Raw genomic sequence first — 23,674 nt, 5'->3', positions numbered from 1 at the left:
TTCATTTCCTCAGTTTTCTCCTTAGTCCTCTTCTCCGTTCTATTCCTTTCCTCAGTTTTCTCCTCAGTCCTCTTCTCAGTCCCTTTCTCAGTTCTCTGCTTATTCCTTTCCTCAGTTTTCTCCTCAGTCCTCTTCTCAGTCCCTTTCTCAGTTTTCTCCTTAGTCCTCTTCTCGGTTCTATTCCTTTCCTCAGTTTTCTCCTCAGTCCTCTTCTCAGTCCCTTTCTCAGTTTTCTCCTTAGTCCTCTTCTCGGTTCTATTCCTTTCCTCAGTTTTCTCCTCAGTCCTCTTCTCAGTCCCTTTCTCAGTTTTCTCCTTAGTCCTCTTCTCGGTTCTATTCCTTTCCTCAGTTTTCTCCTCAGTCCTCTTTCTCAGTCCCTTTCTCAGTTCTCTGCTTTTCATTTCCTCAGTTTTCTCCTTAGTCCTCTTCTCGGTTCTATTCCTTTCCTCAGTTTTCTCCTCAGTCCTCTTCTCAGTCCCTTTCTCAGTTTTCTCCTTAGTCCTCTTCTCGGTTCTACTCCTTCCCTCAGTCCTCCTCTCAGTCCCCTGCTCGGTTTCCTCCTCAGTCCCTTTCTCAGTTCTCTGCTTATTAATTTCCTCAGTTTTCTCCTTAGTCCTCTTCTCATTTCTCTGCTTATTCCTTTCCTCAGTTTTCTCCTCAGTCCTCTTCTCAGTCCTTTGCTTATTCCTTTCCTCAGTTTTCTCCTCAGTCCTCTTCTCAGTCCCTTTCTCAGTTCTCTGCTTTTCATTTCCTCAGTTTTCTCCTTAGTCCTCTTCTCCGTTCTATTCCTTTCATCAGTTTTCTCCTCAGTCCTCTTCTCAGTCCCTTTCTCAGTTCTCTGCTTATTCCTTTCCTCAGTTTTCTCCTCAGTCCTCTTCTCAGTCCCTTTCTCAGTTTTCTCCTTAGTCCTCTTCTCGGTTCTATTCCTTTCCTCAGTTTTCTCCTCAGTCCTCTTCTCAGTCCCTTTCTCAGTTTTCTCCTTAGTCCTCTTCTCGGTTCTATTCCTTTCCTCAGTTTTCTCCTCAGTCCTCTTCTCAGTCCCTTTCTCAGTTTTCTCCTTAGTCCTCTTCTCGGTTCTATTCCTTTCCTCAGTTTTCTCCTCAGTCCTCTTTCTCAGTCCCTTTCTCAGTTCTCTGCTTTTCATTTCCTCAGTTTTCTCCTTAGTCCTCTTCTCGGTTCTATTCCTTTCCTCAGTTTTCTCCTCAGTCCTCTTCTCAGTCCCTTTCTCAGTTTTCTCCTTAGTCCTCTTCTCGGTTCTATTCCTTTCCTTAGTCCTCCTCTCAGTCCCCTGCTCGGTTTCCTCCTCAGTCCCTTTCTCAGTTCTCTGCTTATTAATTTCCTCAGTTTTCTCCTTAGTCCTCTTCTCAGTTCTCTGCTTATTCCTTTCCTCAGTTTTCTCCTCAGTCCTCTTCTCAGTCCTTTGCTTATTCCTTTCCTCAGTTTTCTCCTCAGTCCTCTTCTCAGTCCCTTTCTCAGTTCTCTGCTTTTCATTTCCTCAGTTTTCTCCTTAGTCCTCTTCTCCATTCTATTCCTTTCCTCAGTTTTCTCCTCAGTCCTCTTCTCAGTCCCTTTCTCAGTTCTCTGCTTATTCCTTTCCTCAGTTTTCTCCTCAGTCCTCTTCTCAGTCCCTTTCTCAGTTTTCTCCTTAGTCCTCTTCTCGGTTCTATTCCTTTCCTCAGTTTTCTCCTCAGTCCTCTTCTCAGTCCCTTTCTCAGTTTTCTCCTTAGTCCTCTTCTCGGTTCTATTCCTTTCCTCAGTTTTCTCCTCAGTCCTCTTCTCAGTCCTTTGCTTATTCCTTTCCTCAGTTTTCTCCTCAGTCCTCTTCTCAGTCCCTTTCTCAGTTCTCTGCTTTTCATTTCCTCAGTTTTCTCCTTAGTCCTCTTCTCCGTTCTATTCCTTTCCTCAGTTTTCTCCTCAGTCCTCTTCTCAGTCCCTTTCTCAGTTCTCTGCTTATTCCTTTCCTCAGTTTTCTCCTCAGTCCTCTTCTCAGTCCCTTTCTCAGTTTTCTCCTTAGTCCTCTTCTCGGTTCTATTCCTTTCCTCAGTTTTCTCCTCAGTCCTCTTCTCAGTCCCTTTCTCAGTTTTCTCCTTAGTCCTCTTCTCGGTTCTATTCCTTTCCTCAGTTTTCTCCTCAGTCCTCTTCTCAGTCCCTTTCTCAGTTCTCTGCTTATTCCTTTCCTCAGTTTTCTCCTCAGTCCTCTTCTCAGTCCCTTTCTCAGTTTTCTCCTTAGTCCTCTTCTCGGTTCTATTCCTTTCCTGTTTTCTCCTCAGTCCTCTTCTCAGTCCCTTTCTCAGTTTTCTCCTTAGTCCTCTTCTCCGGTCTATTCCTTTCCTCAGTTTTCTCCTCAGTCCTCTTCTCAGTCCCTTTCTCAGTTTTCTCCTTAGTCCTCTTCTCGGTTCTATTCCTTTCCTGTTTTCTCCTCAGTCCTCTTCTCAGTCCCTTTCCTCAGTTTTCTCCTCAGTCCTCTTCTCAGTCCCTTTCTCAGTTTTCTCCTTAGTCCTCTTCTCCGTTCTATTCCTTTCCTCAGTTTTCTCCTCAGTCCTCTTCTCAGTCCCTTTCTCAGTTTTCTCCTTAGTCCTCTTCTCGGTTCTATTCCTTTCCTGTTTTCTCCTCAGTCCTCTTCTCAGTCCCTTTCCTCAGTTTTCTCCTCAGTCCTCTTCTCAGTCCCTTTCTCAGTTTTCTCCTTAGTCCTCTTCTCCGTTCTATTCCTTTCCTCAGTTTTCTCCTCAGTCCTCTTCTCAGTCCCTTTCTCAGTTTTCTCCTTAGTCCTCTTCTCGGTTCTATTCCTTTCCTCAGTCCTCTTCTCAGTCCCCTGCTCGGTTTCCTCCTCGGTTCTGTCTTTTCTTGAGACGCGTCATTCTACAAGGTTTCCATGGTGCTAGTAGGGGGCGGAGCTGCTGATCGTATTGACTGTTTTACCTTTGTTGTGGGGCGAGGTCAGCGGCACAATCCAATTAGCGGCACCAGTGAATGTTGGGGGCGGAGACGGAATGTACCATGTGTGTCTCCAGGGGTGAGCTCGGCCTGCACCACGTCTTCTTGTGAATGGCAGCTATGCGATAGCCGCGGACATCGCCACACCCGCTGGATACTGGCAGCTGGAATTCCCGGTCATGGAGCTCTTCCAAGCGAAGGACCATTACATCCTGCAGAGCGGGGAGCGGGCCCTGTGGTGCAGCCGCCACGACGGGACTCTCAGCAGCCGTCCAGGTCAGTGTATAGGTAGACGCGTGGGGGGGGAAGGGGCAAGTGAAGATGAGGAGAAGGGGCAGGTGGAGGAGAAGGGGCAGGTGGAGGAGAGGAGAAGGGGCAGGTGGGGGAGGAGAAGGGGCAGGTGGTGGAGGAGAAGGGGCAGGTGGAGGAGAGGAGAAGGGGCAGGTGGTGGAGGAGAAGGGGCAGGTGGAGGAGAGGAGAAGGGGCAGGTGGTGGAGGAGAAGGGGCAGGTGGTGGAGGAGAAGGGGCAGGTGGAGGAGAGGAGAAGGGGCAGGTGGTGGAGAGGAGAAGGGGCAGGTGGAGGAGAGGAGAAGGGGCAGGTGGAGGAGAGGAGAAGGGGCAGGTGGAGGAGAGGAGAAGGGGCAGGTGGTGGAGGAGAAGGGGCAGGTGGTGGAGAGGAGAAGGGGCAGGTGGAGGAGAGGAGAAGGGGCAGGTGGAGGAGAGGAGAAGGGGCAGGTGGAGGAGAGGAGAAGGGGCAGGTGGAGGAGAGGAGAAGGGGCAGGTGGGGGAGGAGAAGGGGCAGGTGGAGGAGAGGAGAAGGGGCAGGTGGGGGAGGAGAAGGGGCAGGTGGAGGAGAGGAGAAGGGGCAGGTGGAGGAGAGGAGAAGGGGCAGGTGGAGGAGAGGAGAAGGGGCAGGTGGAGGAGAGGAGAAGGGGCAGGTGGAGGAGAGGAGAAGGGGCAGGTGGAGGAGAGGAGAAGGGGCAGGTGGAGGAGAGGAGAAGGGGCAGGTGGTGGAGAGGAGAAGGGGCAGGTGGTGGAGAGGAGAAGGGGCAGGTGGAGGAGAGAAGGGGCAGGTGGTGGAGAGGAGAAGGGGCAGGTGGTGGAGAGGAGAAGGGGCAGGTGGAGGAGAGAAGGGGCAGGTGGAGGAGAGAAGGGGCAGGTGGTGGAGGAGAAGGGGCAGGTGGTGGAGGAGAAGGGGCAGGTGGTGGAGGAGAAGGGGCAGGTGGTGGAGAGGAGAAGGGGCAGGTGGTGGAGAGGAGAAGGGGCTTGTGGAGGAGAGGAGAAGGGGCAGGTGGTGGAGAGGAGAAGGGGCAGGTGGAGGAGGAGAAGGGGCAGGTGGTGGAGGAGAAGGGGCAGGTGGTGGAGGAGAAGGGGCAGGTGGAGGAGAGGAGAAGGGGCAGGTGGAGGAGAGGAGAAGGGGCAGGTGGAGGAGGAGAAGGGGCAGGTGGTGGAGGAGAAGGGGCAGGTGGTGGAGGAGAAGGGGCAGGTGGTGGAGGAGAAGGGGCAGGTGGTGGAGGAGAAGGGGCAGGTGGTGGAGGAGAGGAGAAGGGACAGGTGGAGGAGGAGAAGGGGCAGGTGGTGGAGGAGAAGGGGCAGGTGGTGGAGGAGAAGGGGCAGGTGGTGGAGGAGAAGGGGCAGGTGGTGGAGGAGAAGGGGCAGGTGGTGGAGGAGAAGGGGCAGGTGGTGGAGGAGAAGGGGCAGGTGGAGGAGAGGAGAAGGGGCAGGTGGAGGAGGAGAAGGGGCAGGTGGAGGAGGAGAAGGGGCAGGTGGTGGAGGAGAAGGGGCAGGTGGTGGAGGAGAAGGGGCAGGTGGTGGAGGAGAAGGGGCAGGTGGAGGAGAGGAGAAGGGGCAGGTGGAGGAGAGGAGAAGGGGCAGGTGGAGGAGGAGAAGGGGCAGGTGGAGGAGGAGAAGGGACAGGTGGTGGAGGAGAAGGGGCAGGTGGAGGAGGATGAGAAGGGGCAGGTGGAGGAGGAGGAGGAGAAGGGGCAGTTGGTGGAGAAGGGGCAGTTGGTGGAGAAGGGGCAGTTGGTGGAGAAGGGGCAGGTGGTGGAGAGGAGAAGGGGCAGGTGGTGGAGAGGAGAAGGGGCAGGTGGTGGAGAGGAGAAGGGGCTTGTGGAGGAGGAGAAGGGGCAGGTGGAGGAGGAGAAGGGGCAGGTGGAGGAGGAGAAGGGGCAGGTGGTGGAGGAGAAGGGGCAGGTGGAGGAGGATGAGAAGGGGCAGGTGGAGGAGAAGGGGCAGTTGGTGGAGAAGGGGCAGTTGGAGGAGAAGGGGCAGGTGGTGGAGAGGAGAAGGGGCAGGTGGTGGAGAGGAGAAGGGGCTTGTGGAGGAGAGGAGAAGGGGCAGGTGGTGGAGGAGAAGGGGCAGGTGGTGGAGAGGAGAAGGGGCAGGTGGTGGAGGAGAAGGGGCAGGTGGTGGAGGAGAAGGGGCAGGTGGTGGAGGAGAAGGGGCAGGTGGTGGAGGAGAAGGGGCAGGTGGAGGAGAGGAGAAGGGGCAGGTGGAGGAGGAGAAGGGGCAGGTGGAGGAGGAGAAGGGGCAGGTGGAGGAGGAGAAGGGGCAGGTGGTGGAGGAGAAGGGGCAGGTGGTGGAGGAGAAGGGGCAGGTGGTGGAGGAGAAGGGGCAGGTGGTGGAGGAGAAGGGGCAGGTGGAGGAGAGGAGAAGGGGCAGGTGGTGGAGGAGAAGGGGCAGGTGGTGGAGGAGAAGGGGCAGGTGGTGGAGGAGAAGGGGCAGGTGGAGGAGAGGAGAAGGGGCAGGTGGAGGAGAGGAGAAGGGGCAGGTGGAGGAGAGGAGAAGGGGCAGGTGGAGGATGAGAAGGGGCAGGTGGAGGAGGATGAGAAGGGGCAGGTGGAGGAGGATGAGAAGGGGCAGGTGGAGGAGGAGGAGAAGGGGCAGTTGGTGGAGAAGGGGCAGTTGGTGGAGAAGGGGCAGGTGGTGGAGAGGAGAAGGGGCAGGTGGTGGAGAGGAGAAGGGGCAGTTGGTGGAGAAGGGGCAGGTGGTGGAGAGGAGAAGGGGCAGGTGGTGGAGAGGAGAAGGGGCAGGTGGAGGAGAGGAGAAGGGGCAGGTGGAGGAGAGGAGAAGGGGCAGGTGGAGGAGGAGAAGGGGCAGGTGGAGGAGGAGAAGGGGCAGGTGGAGGAGGAGAAGGGGCAGGTGGTGGAGGAGAAGGGGCAGGTGGAGGAGGATGAGAAGGGGCAGGTGGAGGAGGAGGAGAAGGGGCAGTTGGTGGAGAAGGGGCAGGTGGAGGGGAGGAGAAGGGGGAGGAGGAGGAGAAGAAGGGGAAGGGGGAGGAGGAGAAGAAGGGGAAGGGGGAGGAGGAGAAGAAGGGGAAGGGGGAGGAGGAGAAGAAGGGGCAGGTGGAGGAGGAGAAGAAGGGGCAGGTGGAGGAGCAGAAGAAGGGCCAGGTGGTGGAGAAGGGGCAGGTGGTGGGGGAGTGATGGTCTCTGTGGGGTTAGTCGTCGCGTGTCCTAACACTTCTCATATTGGAATGGAAATGACAGGATCAGTGTAGGAGCAACCATAAAGCAGGAAGACAAGTTCGCCATACAACCTCTGCCACTGCTCCGCCCCACACGAAAAAGGGGCAACTGCAGAAATAAATTTGTTCTGTGCCTGACCCCTCAGCAGAAATTTACCCCACGTGCTGCAACTGGTGACACATGGAGCTGCTGCACACAACTCGGCCTTCACAGTGTACACCATCACCAGAGTATAGACGGAGAGGACTTCACTGGTGGAGCAGAGACGGAGGCTCCGCCTCCCCGGGGGACGGAGCGTGGACGGAGGCTCCGCCTCCCCGGGGGACGGAGCGTGGACGGAGGCTCCGCCTCCCCGGGGGACGGAGCGTGGACGGAGGCTCCGCCTCCCCGGGGGACGGAGCGTGGACGGAGGCTCCGCCTCCCCGGGGGACGGAGCGTGGACGGAGGCTCCGCCTCCCCGGGGGACGGAGCGTGGACGGAGGCTCCGCCTCCCCGGGGGACGGAGCGTGGACGGAGGCTCAGCGTGGACGTTCACACTTTTCTCACTGATCGCTGCTCTGGGGGTCATTAATAATTCAGCGTGACTTCCACCTGCAGAACTGTATGACACTGGCACAGAGGAACATAATACTGGATGCAGAGCTCCTCATAGTCCTCCATGGCTTCATCTTTTCCTATTAGTAACATAATGGCGGACACCCCGGGTGAAGGCCTAATACTGGCAATAGATTTCCCGTGATCAGCCGCAGACAATGGTGGTTGTGATAAGACCGTAGAGTGACGTCACAATGCGCTGAGCTCAGTGGTTGGCAGAGAGCCGCCACTGGCCCCGGGCAATGAGTCACCGATTATTATTATATTATTATTGTATCCTCTGCTACTACTATGAATGAGAACATGCTGAAGCTGGAAAGCCCCCTTTAATTCTGTGCAGTGCAAGGTAGTTGTGTCACTGATCTCGTGGCTCCAGTAACTGGTGAATGTATAGGATGACAGTGTCCAGGCCTAGCGATGACGGTGGGGCACGGGCTGAGCTGGCGCCTGTGTAAGCTCAGACGTGAGGCTCCAATGTCCAAATACCTGGAAACATCTTCAAATATTATTGTAATGGGGACCCCTGACATATGGAGGTGGCACACAGAACACACACCACTGTGCATGGGGGCACACAAGAACGCACCATATGGGAGCAGACAGCAAAGCACACACCACATGGGGGCACACAGGAATACACACAGTAAAGCACACACCACAGCACACAGGAGCATACACATCACATGAGAACTCACTACAGCACACAGGAACGCACACACCACATGGGAATACACACACGTCTCATGGGAACGGGCACACACACATCACACCACATGGGAACGCACCACACATACAAGGAACACACACAGGAACGCGCACCACGGCACATGAATGTGCACGCACCACATGGGAACAAGCACAGTAAAGCACACACACCACGGCACAAGGAAATGCACACATGGATGTACAAACGACTGAAACACACACACCACAGCACACACTACACGGGAACACACACCATGGCACACAGGAAAGCACACATGCACACACCAAAAGGGAACACACACACTGCATGGGAACACATGCACCCCACCACGTGGGAACGCACCAAACCTCATGGGAACCCACACCACATGGGAACACAAACACACGCACCACAACACGTGGGAATACACACCACATGGGAGGGGCACACGAGAACACACCACGGCACACTGGAACACCACGGCAAACAAGAATGTGCGCATGGGAACGTTCAGGGCACACATAAAATGGGAACACACACAGATACCACAAGGAAACACGCACACTGCATGGGAACACAAACGCATGCACCACACCACATGGGAACACACTCCATGGGATCGTGCACCACCCCACATGGGAACATGTACTACACATGGAAATGTGTACACTACGTTGGTACGCAAACACGCACCACACCGCGTGGGAATACACATCACATGGGGGAACACGGAAACACACACCACAGCACACAGAAGCACAAACACACACCACGGCACACAAGAACGCGCACACACAGTAAAGCACATGCACACAGGATCATAAACACCACAGCACAAGGAAATGCACACCCACTACAAAACACAAGAATGTACACTCCACTGGAACACAAACCACACGGGAACACAGTGTGGCACACATCACATGGGAACGCCCACGCCACATTGGAAAACACACCATCGGCGCACACACACCCTGCATGGGAACACACGGGAACACACAGTGAATGTGAACACACACACCACACCACATGGGAACACACACAAACACCACACAGGAACAAACACTGCATGGGAACACCACACACGGGAACACACACTGCATGGGAATACATGCACACCACACCATGTGGGAACACACCACACGGAAATGCACAGACGCACCACACCACATAGGAGCACACACACACTCTCACACCACATGGGAACATGCACACTACATGAGATCACAAACACATGCACCACACCACACCACATAGGAACGCACACACACACAGGACCATGCGCACTGCATTGGTGCACACGCGCACTGCATTGGTGCACACATGCACCACACCACACGAGCACGCGCACACACGCCACACCACACGAGCACGCGCACACACGCCACACCACACGAGCACGCGCACACACGCCACACCACACGAGCACGCGCACACACGCCACACCACACGAGAACGCGCACACACGCCACACCACACGAGAACGCGCACACACGCCACACCACACGAGAACGCGCACACATGCCACACCTCACGGGAACGCGCACACTGCATGGGAACGCACACACACGCCACATGGGAACGCACACACACCACATGGGAACGCACGCACACACACACCACGTGGGAACACACGCCACACCGGAACGCGCACACACGCCACACCACATGGGAACGCGCACACTACATGGGAACACAAACACATCGACCACTCCACATGAGAACGCGCACACACATCACATGGGAACGCACACACACACACCACGTGGGAACACACCACACCACATGGGAACGCACACACACGCCACACCACATGGGAACGCACACACACGCCACACCACATGGGAATGCACACACACACGCCACACCACACGAGAACGCACACATGCCACACTACATGGGAACACAAACACACCGACCACGCCACATGGGAACGCACACACACGCCACATGGGAACGCACACACACGCCACATGGGAACGCACACACACGCCACATGGGAACGCACACACACGCCACATGGGAACGCACACACATGCCACATGGGAACGCACACACACGCCACATGGGAACGCACACACATGCCACATGGGAACGCACACACACGCCACATGGGAACGCACACACATGCCACATGGGAACGCACACGCCACGCCACATGGGAACGCACACGCCACGCCACATGGGAACGCACACACACGCCACATGGGAACGCACACACACGCCACGCCACGCCACATGGGAACGCGCACACACCACGTGGGAACACACGCCACACCGGAACGCGCACACACGCCACACCACATGGGAACGCGCACACTACATGGGAACACAAACACATCGACCACTCCACATGAGAACGCACACACACATCACATGGGAACGCACACACACGCCACATGAGAACGCACACACACGCCACACACACCACATGGGAACGCACGCACACACACGCCACGTGGGAACACACGCCACACCACATGGGAACGTACACACACGCCACACCACACGAGAACGCACACACGCCACACCACATGGGAACGCGCACACTACATGGGAACACAAACACATCGACCACTCCACATGAGAACGCGCACACTGCATGGGAACACAAACACATCGACCACTCCACATGAGAACGCACACACACCACATGGGAACGCACGCACACACACACCACGTGGGAACACACGCCACACTGGAACGCACACACACGCCACACCACACGAGAACTCGCACACACCACACCACATGGGAACGCGCACACTACATGGGAACACAAACACATCGACCACTCCACATGAGAACGCACACACATCACATGGGAACGCACACACACACCACGTGGGAACACGCCACACCACATGGGAACGCGCACACTACATGGGAACACAAACACATCGACCACATCACATGGGAACGCACACACATGCCACAGGAGAACGCACACACACCACTTGGGAACGCACGCACACACACACCACGTGGGAATACACGCCACACCACACGGGAACGCGCACACACGCCACACCACACGAGAACGCACACACGCCACACTACATGGGAACACAAACACATCGACCACTCCACATGAGAACGCACATCACATGGGAACGCACACACGCCACATGAGATCGCACACACACCACATGGGAACACACGCCACACCACATGGGAACGCACACACGCCACACCACACGAGAACGCACACGCAACACCACAAGGGAACGTGCACACTACATGGGAACACAAACACATCGACCACTCCACATGAGGACGCACACACATATCACATGGGAACGCACACACACGCCACATGAGAACGCACACACACCACATGGGAACGCACACACACACACACACACACACACACACCACGTGGGAACACACCACACAACATGGGAACGCACACACACGCCACACCACATGGGAACGCACACACACGCCACACCACACGAGAACGCACACATGCCACACTACATGGGAACACAAACACACCGACCACGCCACATGGGAACGCACACACACTCCACATGGGAACGCACACACACGCCACATGGGAACGCACACACACGCCACATGGGAACGCACACACATGCCACATGGGAACGCACACGCCACACCACATGGGAACGCACACACACGCCACATGGGAACGCACACACACGCCACGCCACATGGGAACGCGCACACACGCCACGCCACATGGGAACGCGCACACACACGCCACGCCACATGGGAACGCACACACACGCCACGCCACATGGGAACGCACACACACATGCCACGCCACATGGGAACGCACACACACATGCCACGCCACATGGGAACGCACACACACACGCCACGCCGCATGGGAGCGCACACACACGCCACGCCACATGGGAACGCGCACACACACACGCCACATGGGAACGCACACACACACACGCCTCACCACATGGGAACGCACACACACGCCTCACCACATGGGAACGCACACACGCCACACCACATGGGAACACACACCAAATGGGAACACACCCAGACGTACCATACCACATAAGAATACACACACACCACATGGGAACAGACCACACGGGAGCGGTCACCCACAACACCAACATCACACCACATGGGACTGCACACATACCACATGGGAACACGCCAAATGGGTCCCCAAATGCCACAGTACATGGGACCACCCACACCACAGCACAAAGAAATCCACGCACACACGGTAGATGGTACACAAGAGCCCACTTTGTGGCATTTGTAAGTCGCATATGTAGAAGATGAGCCGGAGCCGGGAACTGCTCATCAGTGAGGCTTCGCACCCTGAGGATTGATTGACCCGGGATATGCAGGGTGACATTTGGGAACGTTCTTTTCTTGTGGGTGAAGGGGTGAGAACGACATCCTGACTCTGGGACATGTAACCCCTGCAGCCAAACACTTGCAGTATCTGGTCATTGCTGTGGTCAGAGATTGAGTTTTCTTTTCGATGAGATATTAACCCTTCGCTTAACAGTGAAATCTTATTAGTTTATTTGTTCTTTGGCCTCAGTGATGTCGGTGGCTTCCATGACTCTGTGAGGACCTCTATATGTGCTGTCTGCTCCTTGATAGATGCCTTCTTTTTTTTGTTTTTTTTTGTTGCAGCCACTGACCTTCTTCTAGCCTGGAATCCAATCTGCTTAGGACTGGTGGAAGGAATAATCGGGAAGGTTCAGCTGCACACAGGTAAGAGCACATCCACATACGCAGGAGTAACAGCCCTAAGGTTCGGGATGGGCTCCTGTGACTCACGGCACAAGGTCATAATGGCTGAAATGTCTTCTGTGCGGTGAAATGCCTGGGCCTGGATGAGCCTTTCAGATGACTGAGAGCAAATCTAATATTGAGGGTGACACAAGTCATTTCTGTGTCTGAATGGGGTCTCCTAACCTTCTCTGAAGACTTCTCCAGCACCACTGCTCATCTGTAAAGCCCTCCCACTATCTCCTTATTACAGCTCTCCCCCCCTGTCATCTCCTTATTACAGCTCCCCCCCCCTGTCATCTCCTTATTACAGCTTCCTCCCCGTCATCTCCTTATTACAGCTCTCCCCCCCCCCTGTCATCTCCTTATTACAGCTCCCCCCCCTGTCATCTCCTTATTACAGCTCCCCCCCCTGTCATCTCCTTATTACAGCTTCCTCCCCGTCATCTCCTTATTACAGCTCTCCCCCCCCCCCCTGTCATCTCCTTATTACAGCTCTTCCCTCTGTCATCTAATTATTACACCCCCTACATCTCCTTATTACACCCCCCCACATCTCCTTATTACAGCTCTTCCCCCCCTCCCCCGTCATCTCCTTTTTACAGCTCTTCCCTCTGTCATCTAATTATTACACCCCCTACATCTCCTTATTACACCCCCCCACATCTCCTTATTAGAGCTCCCCCCTGTCATCTCCTTATTACAGCTCTCCCCCCTGTCATCTCCTTATTACAGCTCTCCCCCCTGTCATCTCCTTATTACAGCTCTCCCCCCTGTCATCTCCTTATTACAGCTCCCCCCCCGTCATATCCTTATTACAGCTCTCCCCCCTGTCATCTCCTTATTACAGCTCTCCCCCCTGTCATCTCCTTATTACAGCTCTCCCCCGTCATATCCTTATTACAGCTCTCCCCCCTGTCATCTCCTTATTACAGCTCTCCCCCCTGTCATCTCCTTATTACAGCTCTCCCCCCTGTCATCTCCTTATTACAGCTCTCCCCCCCTGTCATCTCCTTATTACAGCTCTCCCCCCTGTCATCTCTTTATTACAGCTCTCCCCCCTGTCATCTCCTTATTACAGCTCTCCCCCCTGTCATCTCCTTATTACAGCTCTCCCCCCTGTCATCTCCTTATTACAGCTCTCCCCCCCTGTCATCTCCTTATTACAGCTCTCCCCCCCTGTCATCTCCTTATTACAGCTCTCCCCCCCTGTCATCTCCTTATTACAGCTCTCCCCCCTGTCATCTCCTTATTACAGCTCTCCCCCCCCCCTGTCATCTCCTTATTACAGCTCTCCCCCCCCCTGTCATCTCCTTATTACAGCTCTCCCCCCCTGTCATCTCCTTATTACAGCTCTCCCCCCTGTCATCTCCTTATTACAGCTCTCCCCCCTGTCATCTCCTTATTACAGCTCTCCCCCCTGTCATCTCCTTATTACAGCTCTCCCCCCTGTCATCTCCTTATTACAGCTCTCCCCCCTGTCATCTCCTTATTACAGCTCTCCCCCCTGTCATCTCCTTATTACAGCTCTCCCCCCTGTCATCTCCTTATTACAGCTCTCCCCCCTGTCATCTCCTTATTACAGCTCTCCCCCCTGTCATCTCCTTATTACAGCTCTCCCCCCTGTCATCTCCTTATTACAGCTCTCCCCCCTGTCATCTCCTTATTACAGCTCTCCCCCCTGTCATCTCCTTATTACAGCTCTCCCCCCTGTCATCTCCTTATTACAGCTCTCCCCCCTGTCATCTCCTTATTACAGCTCTCCCCCCTGTCATCTCCTTATTACAGCTCTCCCCCCCTGTCATCTCCTTATTACAGCTCTCCCCCCTGTCATATCCTTATTACAGCTCTCCCCCCTGTCATCTCCTTATTACAGCTCTCCCCCGTCATCTCCTTATTACAGCTCTCCCCCGTCATATCCTTATTACAGCTCTCCCCCCTGTCATCTCCTTATTACAGCTCTCCCCCCTGTCATCTCCTTATTACAGCTCTCCCCCTGTCATCTCCTTATTACAGCTCTCCCCCCTGTCATCTCCTTATTACAGCTCTCCCCCGTCATATCCTTATTACAGCTCTCCCCCCTGTCATCTCCTTATTACAGCTATCCCCCCTGTCATCTCCTTATTACAGCTCTCCCCCGTCATATCCTTATTACAGCTCTCCCCCCTGTCATCTCCTTATTACAGCTATCCCCCCTGTCATCTCCTTATTACAGCTCTCCCCCGTCATATCCTTATTACACCCCCCTACCTCCTTATTACGGTTTTTCTCTTCGCCACGACCGCACCCACTGTGAGAGGGGATCCGCCCCTAGGAACAGGAAACCCTACGGAGAGATTAAAGGGGCGGTCCCCCTCGCTCCCACAGTTGGTTTCCTGTTCCTACGGGAATCCACGGAGAGAAGAGGATGCCCAGCCTGGATGCCGCTTGCGCAGTTTACCTTGAGGACGGCAAGGGCTCCAGAGCTGGAAGCAGCGTCGGGGGTCCTGGTTCAGCTTCCCCCCTCTGCTGGCAGAACTCCGTGAGGCCCAGGACGGAGGAGACGTCTGGCTCACAGGAATCCACCCGAGGTTCTGCGGGAGCAAGCACCGGGGGTGAGTGTCGCCGCTCCGTCCTCGGCAGGCGCACAGGCAGCGTGGAGCTCCAGTGCATTCTCCCCCGGAAGTGACAGCTGAAAGCTTCCGGGGTGAGGGAGGAGGTAGACGGCGCCTGCGCTGGTACCGGTGGCCGCGCAGGCGCATAGAGTATGGCCACGACCCGGAGGTGATTAGCACTTCCGGGTTCAATAGGAAGAAGATGGTGGCCCCCATGTGAAAAGGACGCCGGCGCTGATACTCCGGCGTCCAATATGGACCTGCGATGTCTTCTGTGGAAGTCACCGCAACTACTCCACGCAGCCATGCCAGCAGCAGTCGCTCTAAACAGAGCGGATCTTCTAAGAAGAGCAAGTCGGACCGAGCTACTCCTCAGCCTGTGCCTCAATCTCCTCCTCGTCAGCTGGTACCTTGGCAGATAGCTTCACTGGGGTGAGTGTGCATCTACCCTAGTAAGCTGATTATTGTTCCCTCTCCTATACACCCTAGGCAAAAAGAACTGAAAAAACGAAAGACAGTGTGCGTTATGTCTCCAGCCCCTTCCGGATAGTCACAAAAAGAGGCGTTGTAATCCGTGCATTGATTCTACTTTACGGGAAGAAGCCTCAGTAAAATCAGAAGACATTAGAGACATGATTAGGGAGGAATTACGAGCCCTGCGTAGTTCAGACAGAGTGACGCATACTAAAGAAAAAAGGGGATACGTTTCCCCTATATCTGACCAGTCTTCTGAAATGGATAATAGAAACTCCTCGGATGAGGAACAAGATACATGCTTTCCCACGGATAGTATTGATAACCTTGTGAAGTCCGTTTGTAACACCATGGGCATCGAGGATTCTAAGATCCCTAGAACACAGCAAGACAGAATGTTTGCTGGTCTATCAGAAAGGAAAAGACCCTCCTTTCCGGTAATAGCAGCAGTGAAAAATTTAGTCAAAAAGGAATGGGAAAGCCAGGGGCAAAGGGGATTACCACCATCTTCAAAAAGGCGTTATCCCTTCAATGATGAAGAGTTCTCAACATGGTCAAAAGCCCCGAAAGTAGATGCAGCAGTGGCATCCACATCCAAAAAATCCTTGCTGCCTGTGGAGGATTCGGGTTCATTGCAAGACCCACTGGACCGTAAAGCCGACTCTCTCTTAAAAAGAGCATGGGAGTCTTGTACAGGAGCTTTTAGACCGGCTACATGCACTGCTAGGTCCATGTTAGTCTGGTTAAATGACTTGGAGGAAGGGCTAAAAAGCGGTCTCTCTAGAGACAAGTTGATATCCTCTATACCCTTGATTAGAGGTGCTACAGCCTTCTGGCGGACTCATCTGCTGACTCCATACCTTTGGCAGCCAAGTCAGCAGGACTGACGAATGCAGCACGTAGGGCCCTGTGGCTTAAGGGCTGGAAAGGAGATCCCCAGACAAAATCTAAATTATGTGGCCTCCCATGTCAGGGTGAGTACCTGTTTGGTACTAAATTGGACGAGATCCTAACCAAAGCGGGAGAAAGAAAGAAGGGCTTCCCTAATAACACTGGTCAACAGCATTTTTGGTGCCAAAGATATTTAATCGAATTTAGGGTATTTTTGGGGTGCTGATTCTGAATATGTCATCAGTTTTGCCAGATTGGCTCAAGTTTTTGAGATTTTTGGTATCTTATTTATAGCACTTGTTGGTAAATGCGACGCATCATCTCATTAATTTCTTTGGATTAGTACTTGAACTGAGCAGTTCTCAATATAGTTTTGTGTTAATTAGTGTTCTAAAAGTTTGTTCATAGCTTGATTTTTGCACTAACTTTATGTTGTTGTCTGTTTTCCAGTGAAAAGCATGAACTCATCAAGAAGAAGTTGTCTTAACGATCCAGACTCATTCTGTTACATTTGTGGTGAATACACACTGCCAAAACATAGAAGAAACATAACAGACTTCGTAAAAAAAGTGTATTTTGCCTATTTTGGGGTTATGCTTGGGGACCAAGACAAGTTTTGGGCACCACACAGTGTGCAAAGCATGTATCGAATTATTACGAAAATGGAGCAAAGGACAAAGAAAAAGCTTCAAATTTGGTGTTCCAATGGTGTGGAGAGAGCCAAAAAATCATCATGATGACTGTTATTTATGGTAAACACAGGTACAGGCACATCTTCACAATGAGGGACAGGCCTTCTTGCAGATTCCATGTTACTCCCATTTTCGTTTCTTATGCTTATTGAATCCTTGCACTTGCACTGCACAGAAATAACAGTCATCATGATGATTTTTTGGCTCTCTCCACACCATTGGAACACCAAATTTGAAGCTTTTTCTTTGTCCTTTGCTCCATTTTCGTAATAATTCGATACATGCTTTGCACACTATGTGTGGTGCCCAAAACTTGTCTTGGTCCCCAAGCATAACCCCAAAATAGGCAAAATACACTTTTTTTACGAAGTCTGTTATGTTTCTTCTATGTTTTGGCAGTGTGTATTCACCACAAATGTAACAGAATGAGTCTGGATCGTTAAGACAACTTCTTCTTGATGAGTTCATGCTTTTCACTGGAAAACAGACAACAACATAAAGTTAGTGCAAAAATCAAGCTATGAACAAACTTTTAGAACACTAATTAACACAAAACTATATTGAGAACTGCTCAGTTCAAGTACTAATCCAAAGAAATTAATGAGATGATGCGTCACATTTACCAACAAGTGCTATAAATAAGATACCAAAAATCTCAAAAACTTGAGCCAATCTGGCAAAACTGATGACATATTCAGAATCAGCACCCCAAAAATACCCCAAATTCATTAAAATATTTTGGACACCAGAAAAAAAAATTTTTTTGGTTGACCTGTGTAATAATTACTTTCCGTCCTACAGTAGAGCGTTCCGGAAGCTCGTTTTTAATAAAAAGAAGGATTTTAAAAACCAAGATCGCTGGGCCACTAGAGACACCAAACAGAGAGGGGCATTCTTTGGGAAGCGCCCTTTTAAAACTGAAGACAAACCCCGTTAGAGCAGATCTACCTGTGGGATGCAGATTGTCCTCCTCAAAACAATGCCGAGAAATAACTTCAAACGTTTGGGCAAATAGTCTCATAACCTCTGGCTTAAAATTAAAATTTTCCCGAGTCCCTCCGGACCCATTTCTATTGTCTTCTTTAACCCCTTCACCCCCAAGGGTGGTTTGCACGTTATGGACCGGGCCAATTTTTACAATTCTGACCACTGTCCCTTTATGAGGTTATAACTCTGGAACGCTTCAACGGATCCTGGTGATTCTGACATTGTTTTCTCGTGACATATTGTACTTCATGATAGTGGTAAAATTTCTTTGATATTACCTGCATTTATTTGTGAAAAAAATGGAAATTTGGTGAAAATTTTGAAAATTTCGCAATTTTCCAAATTTGAATTTTTATGCAATTAAATCACAGTGATATGTCACACAAAATACTTAATAAGTAACATTTCCCACATGTCTACTTTACATCAGCATCATTTTGGAACCAAAATTTTTTTTGTTAAGGAGTTATAAGGGTTAAAAGTTGACCAGCAATTTCTCATTTTTACAACACCATTTTTTTTTAGGGACCACATCTCATTTTAAGTCATTTTGAGGGGTCTATATGATAGAAAATACCCAAGTGTGACACCATTCTAAAAACTGCACCCCTCAAGGTGCTCAAAACCACATTCAAAAAGTTTATTAACCCTTCAGGTGTTTCACAGGAATTTTTGGAATGTTTAAATAAAAATGAACATTTAACTTTTTTTCACACAAAATTTACTTCAGCTCCAATTTGTTTTATTTTGCCAAGGGTAACAGGAGAAAATGGACCCCAAAAGATGTTATACAATTTGTCCTGAGTACGCCGATACCCCATATGTGGGGGTAAACCACTGTTTGGGCGCATGACAGAGCTCGGAAGCGAAGGAGCGCCATTTGACTTTTCAATGCAAAATTGACTGGAATTGAGATGGGACGCCATGTTGCGTTTGGAGAGCCACTGATGTGCCTAAACATTGAAACCCTCCACAAGTGACACCATTTTGGAAAGTAGAACCCCTAAGGAACGTATCTAGAGGTGTGGTGAGCACTTTGACCCACCAAGTGCTTCACAGAAGTTTATAATGCAGAGCCGTAAAAATAAAACAAAAATTTTTTCCCACAAAAATTATATTTTAGCCCCCAGTTTTTTGTATTTTCCCGAGGGTAACAGGAGAAATTGGACCCCAAAAGTTGTTGTCCAATTTGTCCTGAGTACGCTGATACCCCATATGTGGGGGGGAACCACCATTTGGGCGCATGGGAGGGCTCGGAAGGGATGGAGCGCCATTTGGAATGCAGACTTAGATGGAATGGTCTGCAGGCGTCACATTGCGTTTGCAGAGCCCCTAATGTACCTAAACAGTAAAAAAACCCACAAGTGACACCATTTTGGAAAGTAGACCCCCTAAGGAACTCATCTAGATGTGTTGTGAGAGATTTGAACCCCTAAGTGTTTCACTACAGTTTATAACGCAGAGCCGTGCAAATAAAAAATATTTTTTTTTCCACAAAAATTATTTTTTAGCCCCCAGTTTTGTATTTTTCCAAGGGTAACAGGAGAAATTAGACCCTATATATTGTTGTCCAATTTGTCCTGAGTACGCTGATACCTGATATCTGGGGGGGAACCACCGTTTGAGCGCATGGCAGAGCTCGAAAGGGAAGGAGCATCATTTGCAATGCAGACTTAGATGGATTGGTCTGCAGGCATCACATTGCGTTTGCAGAGCCCCTAATGTACCTAAACAGTAGAAACCCCCCACAAGTGACCCAATATTGGAAACTAGACCCCCCAAGGAACTTATCTAGTTGTGTTGTGAGAACTTTGAACCCCCAAGTGTTTCACTACAGTTTATAACGCAGAGCCGTGAAAATAAAAAAATAAAAAATTTCCCCCCAAAATTATTTTTTAGCCCCCAGTTTTGTATTTTCCCAATGGTAACAGGAGAAATTGGACCCCAAAAGTTGTTGTCCAATTTGTCTTGAGTACGCTGATACCCCATATGTGGGGGGGAACCACCGTTTGGGCACATGGGAGAGCTCGGAAGGGAAGGAGCGCCATTTGGAATGCAGACTTAGATGGAATGGTCTGCAGGCGTCACATTGCGTTTGCAGAGCCCCTAATGTACCTAAACAGTAGAAACCCCCCACAAGTGACACCATTTTGGAAAGTAGACCCCCTAAGGAACTCATCTAGATGTGTTGTGAGAGCTTTGAACCCCCAAGTGTTTCACTACAGTTTATAACGCAGAGCCATGCAAATAAAAAATATTTTTTTTTTCCACAAAAATTATTTTTTAGCCCCAGTTTTGTATTTTCCCAACGGTAACAGGAGAAATTGGACCCCAAAAGTTGTTATCCAATGTGTTCCGAGTACGCTGATACCCCATATGTTGGGGTAAACCCTTGTTTGGGCCCACGGGAGAGCTTGGAAGGGAAGGAGCACTGTTTTACTTTTTCAACGCAGAATTGGCTGGAATTGAAATGGGACGCCATGTCACGTTTGGAGAGCCCCTGATGTGCCTAAACAGTGGAAACCCCCCAATTATAACTGAAACCCTAATCCACACACACCCCTAACCCTAATCCCAACGGTAACCCTAACCACTCCTCTAACCCTGACACACCCCTAACCCTAATCCCAACCCTATTCCCAACCGTAAATGTAATCCAAACCCTAACCCTAACTTTAGCCCCAACCCTAAATGTAGCCCTAACCCTAACCCTAGCCCTAACCCTAATGGGAAAATGGAAATAAATACATTTTTTAAATTTTTTTAATTTTTCCCTAACTAAGGCTACGTTCACATTAGCGTTCTGCGCTGCAGCGTCGGGCACCGCAGCGTCGCCGCATGCGTCATGCACCCCTATATTTAACATGGGGGCGCATGGACATGCGTTGCACTTGCGTTTTGCGACGCATGCGTCACTGCGGCGCACGCGTCATGGCGCAGAGGACGCAGCAAGTTGCATTCTTTGTGCGTCCAAAATAAAGCAAAAAAAGGACGCATGCGTCGCAAAACGCAGCGTTGTGCATGCGTTGTGCATGCGTTGTTCCTGCGTTGTGCGTTGCATCGCCGACGCTGCGGCGCACAACGCAAATGTCAACGTAGCCTAAGTGGGTGATGAAGGGGGGTTTGATTTACTTTTATAGCGGGTTATTTAGCGGATTTTTATGATTGGCAGCCGTCACACACTGAAACACGCTTTTTATTGCAAAAAATATTTTTTGCGTTACCACATTTTGAGAGCTATAATTTTTCCATATTTGAGTCCACAGAGTCATGTGAGGTCTTGTTTTTTGCGGGACGAGTTGACGTTTTTATTGGTAACATGTTCGGGCACGGGAGATTTTTTTGATCGCTTTTTATTCCGATTTTTGTGAGGCAGAATGACCAAAAACCAGCTATTCATTAATTTCTTTTGGGGGAGGCGTTTATACCGTTCCGCCTTTGGTAAAATTGATAAAGCAGTTTTATTCTTCGGGTCAGTACGATTACAGCGATATCTCATTTACATCATTTTTTTATGTTTTGGCGCTTTTATACGATAAAAGCTATTTTATAGAAAAAATAATTATTTTGGCATCGCTTTATTCTGAGGACTATAACTTTTTTATTTTTTCGCTGATGATGGTGTATAGCGGCTCGTTTTTTGCGGGACAAGATGACGTTTTCAGCGGTACCATGGTTATTTATATCCGTCTTTTTGATCGCGTGTTATTCCACTTTTTGATTGGCGGCATGAGAATAAAGCGTTGTTTTTTGCCTCGTTTTTTTTTTTTTTTTTTACGGTGTTCACTGAAGGGGTTAACTAGTGATATAGTTTTATAGGTGGGGTCGTTACGGACGCGGCGATACTAAATATGTGTACTTTTATTGTTTGATTTTTTTTTTAATTTAGATAAAGAAATGTATTTATGGGAATAATATATATTTTTTTATTTATTTATTTAGGAATTTTTTTTTTTTTTTTTTTTTTACACATGTGGACATTTTTTTTTACTTTTTTACTTTGTCCCAGGGGGGGACATCACAGATCATTGATCTGGCAGTGTGCACAGCACTCTGCCAGATCTGCGATCTGCTGTGCAGGGCTGCAGGCTTACCAAGTGTCTGCTCTGAGCAGGCACTCGGTAAGCCACCTCCCTCCCTGCAGGACCCGGATGCCGCGGCCATCTTGGATCCGGGACCTGCGGTGAGGAGGGAGGTAGGAGACCCTCGGAGCAACGCGATCACATCGCGTTGCTCCGGGGGTCTCAGGGAAGCCCGCAGGGAGCCCCCTCCCTGCGCGATGTTTGATCGCGGTGTGCCGGGGGTTAATGTGCCGGGGGCGGTCCGTGACCGCTCCTGGCACATAGTGCCGGATGTCAGCTGCGATAGTCAGCTGACACCCGGCCGCGATCGGCTGCGCTCCCCCCGTGAGCGCGGCCGATCGTGCTGGACGTACTATTCCGTCCTTGGGAAGTAGGGCCCACCCCACATGGACGGAATAGTACGTCCAATGACAGAAAGGGGTTAAAATCTCAATTGCAACAAGAGGCTTTGGAGCAGGAAGTAATGAATCTTCTATCCAAGGGAGTTTTGGTGGAAGTTCCATTCCTTCAGGAGGGAAGGGGATTCTATTCCCCTTTATTTTTAATTTCAAAACCGGATGGATCATTCAGAACCATTATAAACCTTAAAAAGTTGAACATCTTCTTAGAAAATCAAACCTTTAAAATGGAGTCTATCCGATCCACCATAAAACTTCTGTTCCCCCATTGTTTTATGACGGTACTTGACCTAAAAGATGCGTATTACCATCTACCAATCTTTTTAGAACATCAGCAATATCTCTGTGTGGCAATTGTGATGAATGGATGTATACGGCATTTTCAGTATACAGCAATGCCCTTTGGGCTGTCAATAGCTCCAAGAGTCTTCACTAAATTAATGTCGGAGGTAATGTCATATCTAAGATTAAAGGACACCCTCATAATTCCATACCTAGATGACCTATTGGTAGTAGGAAATTCTTCTTCACAATGTCGGCAACGATTATTTCATATGATTTCATCCCTGCAGAGATTAGGGTGGTTAATAAATTGGGAAAAATCCAGGTTATTTCCAACAACTCGGCAAACATTTCTGAGTATTATATTGGACTCTATAAGCCAGAGGTGTTTTCTTCCAGAAACTAAACAATTAACAGTTAGAAATAAGATACAGTCTGTGATAGATAAACCTCTAATTTCTTTAAGAGAAGGCATGTCCCTTCTTGGCTCCTTCACGTCATGCATTCCAGCTGTCCCATGGGCTCAATTCCATTTGAGGCGTTTACAGTATGCAATTTTACAAGAGGAGGTAAAATTACAGGGTCGTTTAGAGGGTAAAATTTCCCTTTCTGGAGAGGTAATCCAATCCCTTACCTGGTGGTTAGAACCAAATCACTTGGTTAGTGGGGTCCCCTGGGTAGTTAAGCCCTCTAACACAATATTTACTGATGCCAGTCCTAGTGGTTGGGGAGCACACTTAGGAAACCAGTTAGTCCAAGGTCTATGGTTGGTTACAGAGTCAGGCGACTCATCTAATAAAAGAGAGCTAAAAGCTATCTATCATGCCATATGTGAATTCCTTCCGCAGCTA

At 50.7% G+C, this 23,674-nt stretch overlaps 1 protein-coding gene across 3 annotated transcripts in view; it reads left to right on the top strand.

Moving 5' to 3' along the window:
• Window positions 1-2,942: 2,942 nt before the first annotated feature.
• Window positions 2,943-23,674, top strand: part of INPP5F (inositol polyphosphate-5-phosphatase F) — a 227,765-nt gene continuing 207,033 nt past the window's right edge. For 2 of the 3 annotated variants that reach the window (XM_077257865.1, XM_077257868.1), the window contains exons 1-2: window positions 2,979-3,210; window positions 12,325-12,405. In XM_077257865.1, the coding sequence (XP_077113980.1) occupies window positions 3,114-3,210; window positions 12,325-12,405 (178 nt within the window). In that variant the 5' untranslated portion in view covers window positions 2,979-3,113. Of the gene's footprint in view, window positions 3,211-12,324; window positions 12,406-23,674 lie in introns of all 3 variants that reach the window. The other variant, XM_077257866.1, reaches the window with a different exon arrangement.

Source organism: Ranitomeya variabilis, chromosome 4 (genome assembly GCF_051348905.1).
Source record: "Ranitomeya variabilis isolate aRanVar5 chromosome 4, aRanVar5.hap1, whole genome shotgun sequence".
Lineage (NCBI taxonomy): Eukaryota > Metazoa > Chordata > Amphibia > Anura > Dendrobatidae > Ranitomeya > Ranitomeya variabilis.
The sequence above is the reverse complement of the archived record's forward strand: the minus strand, read 5'-3'. Positions and strand labels throughout refer to the sequence as shown.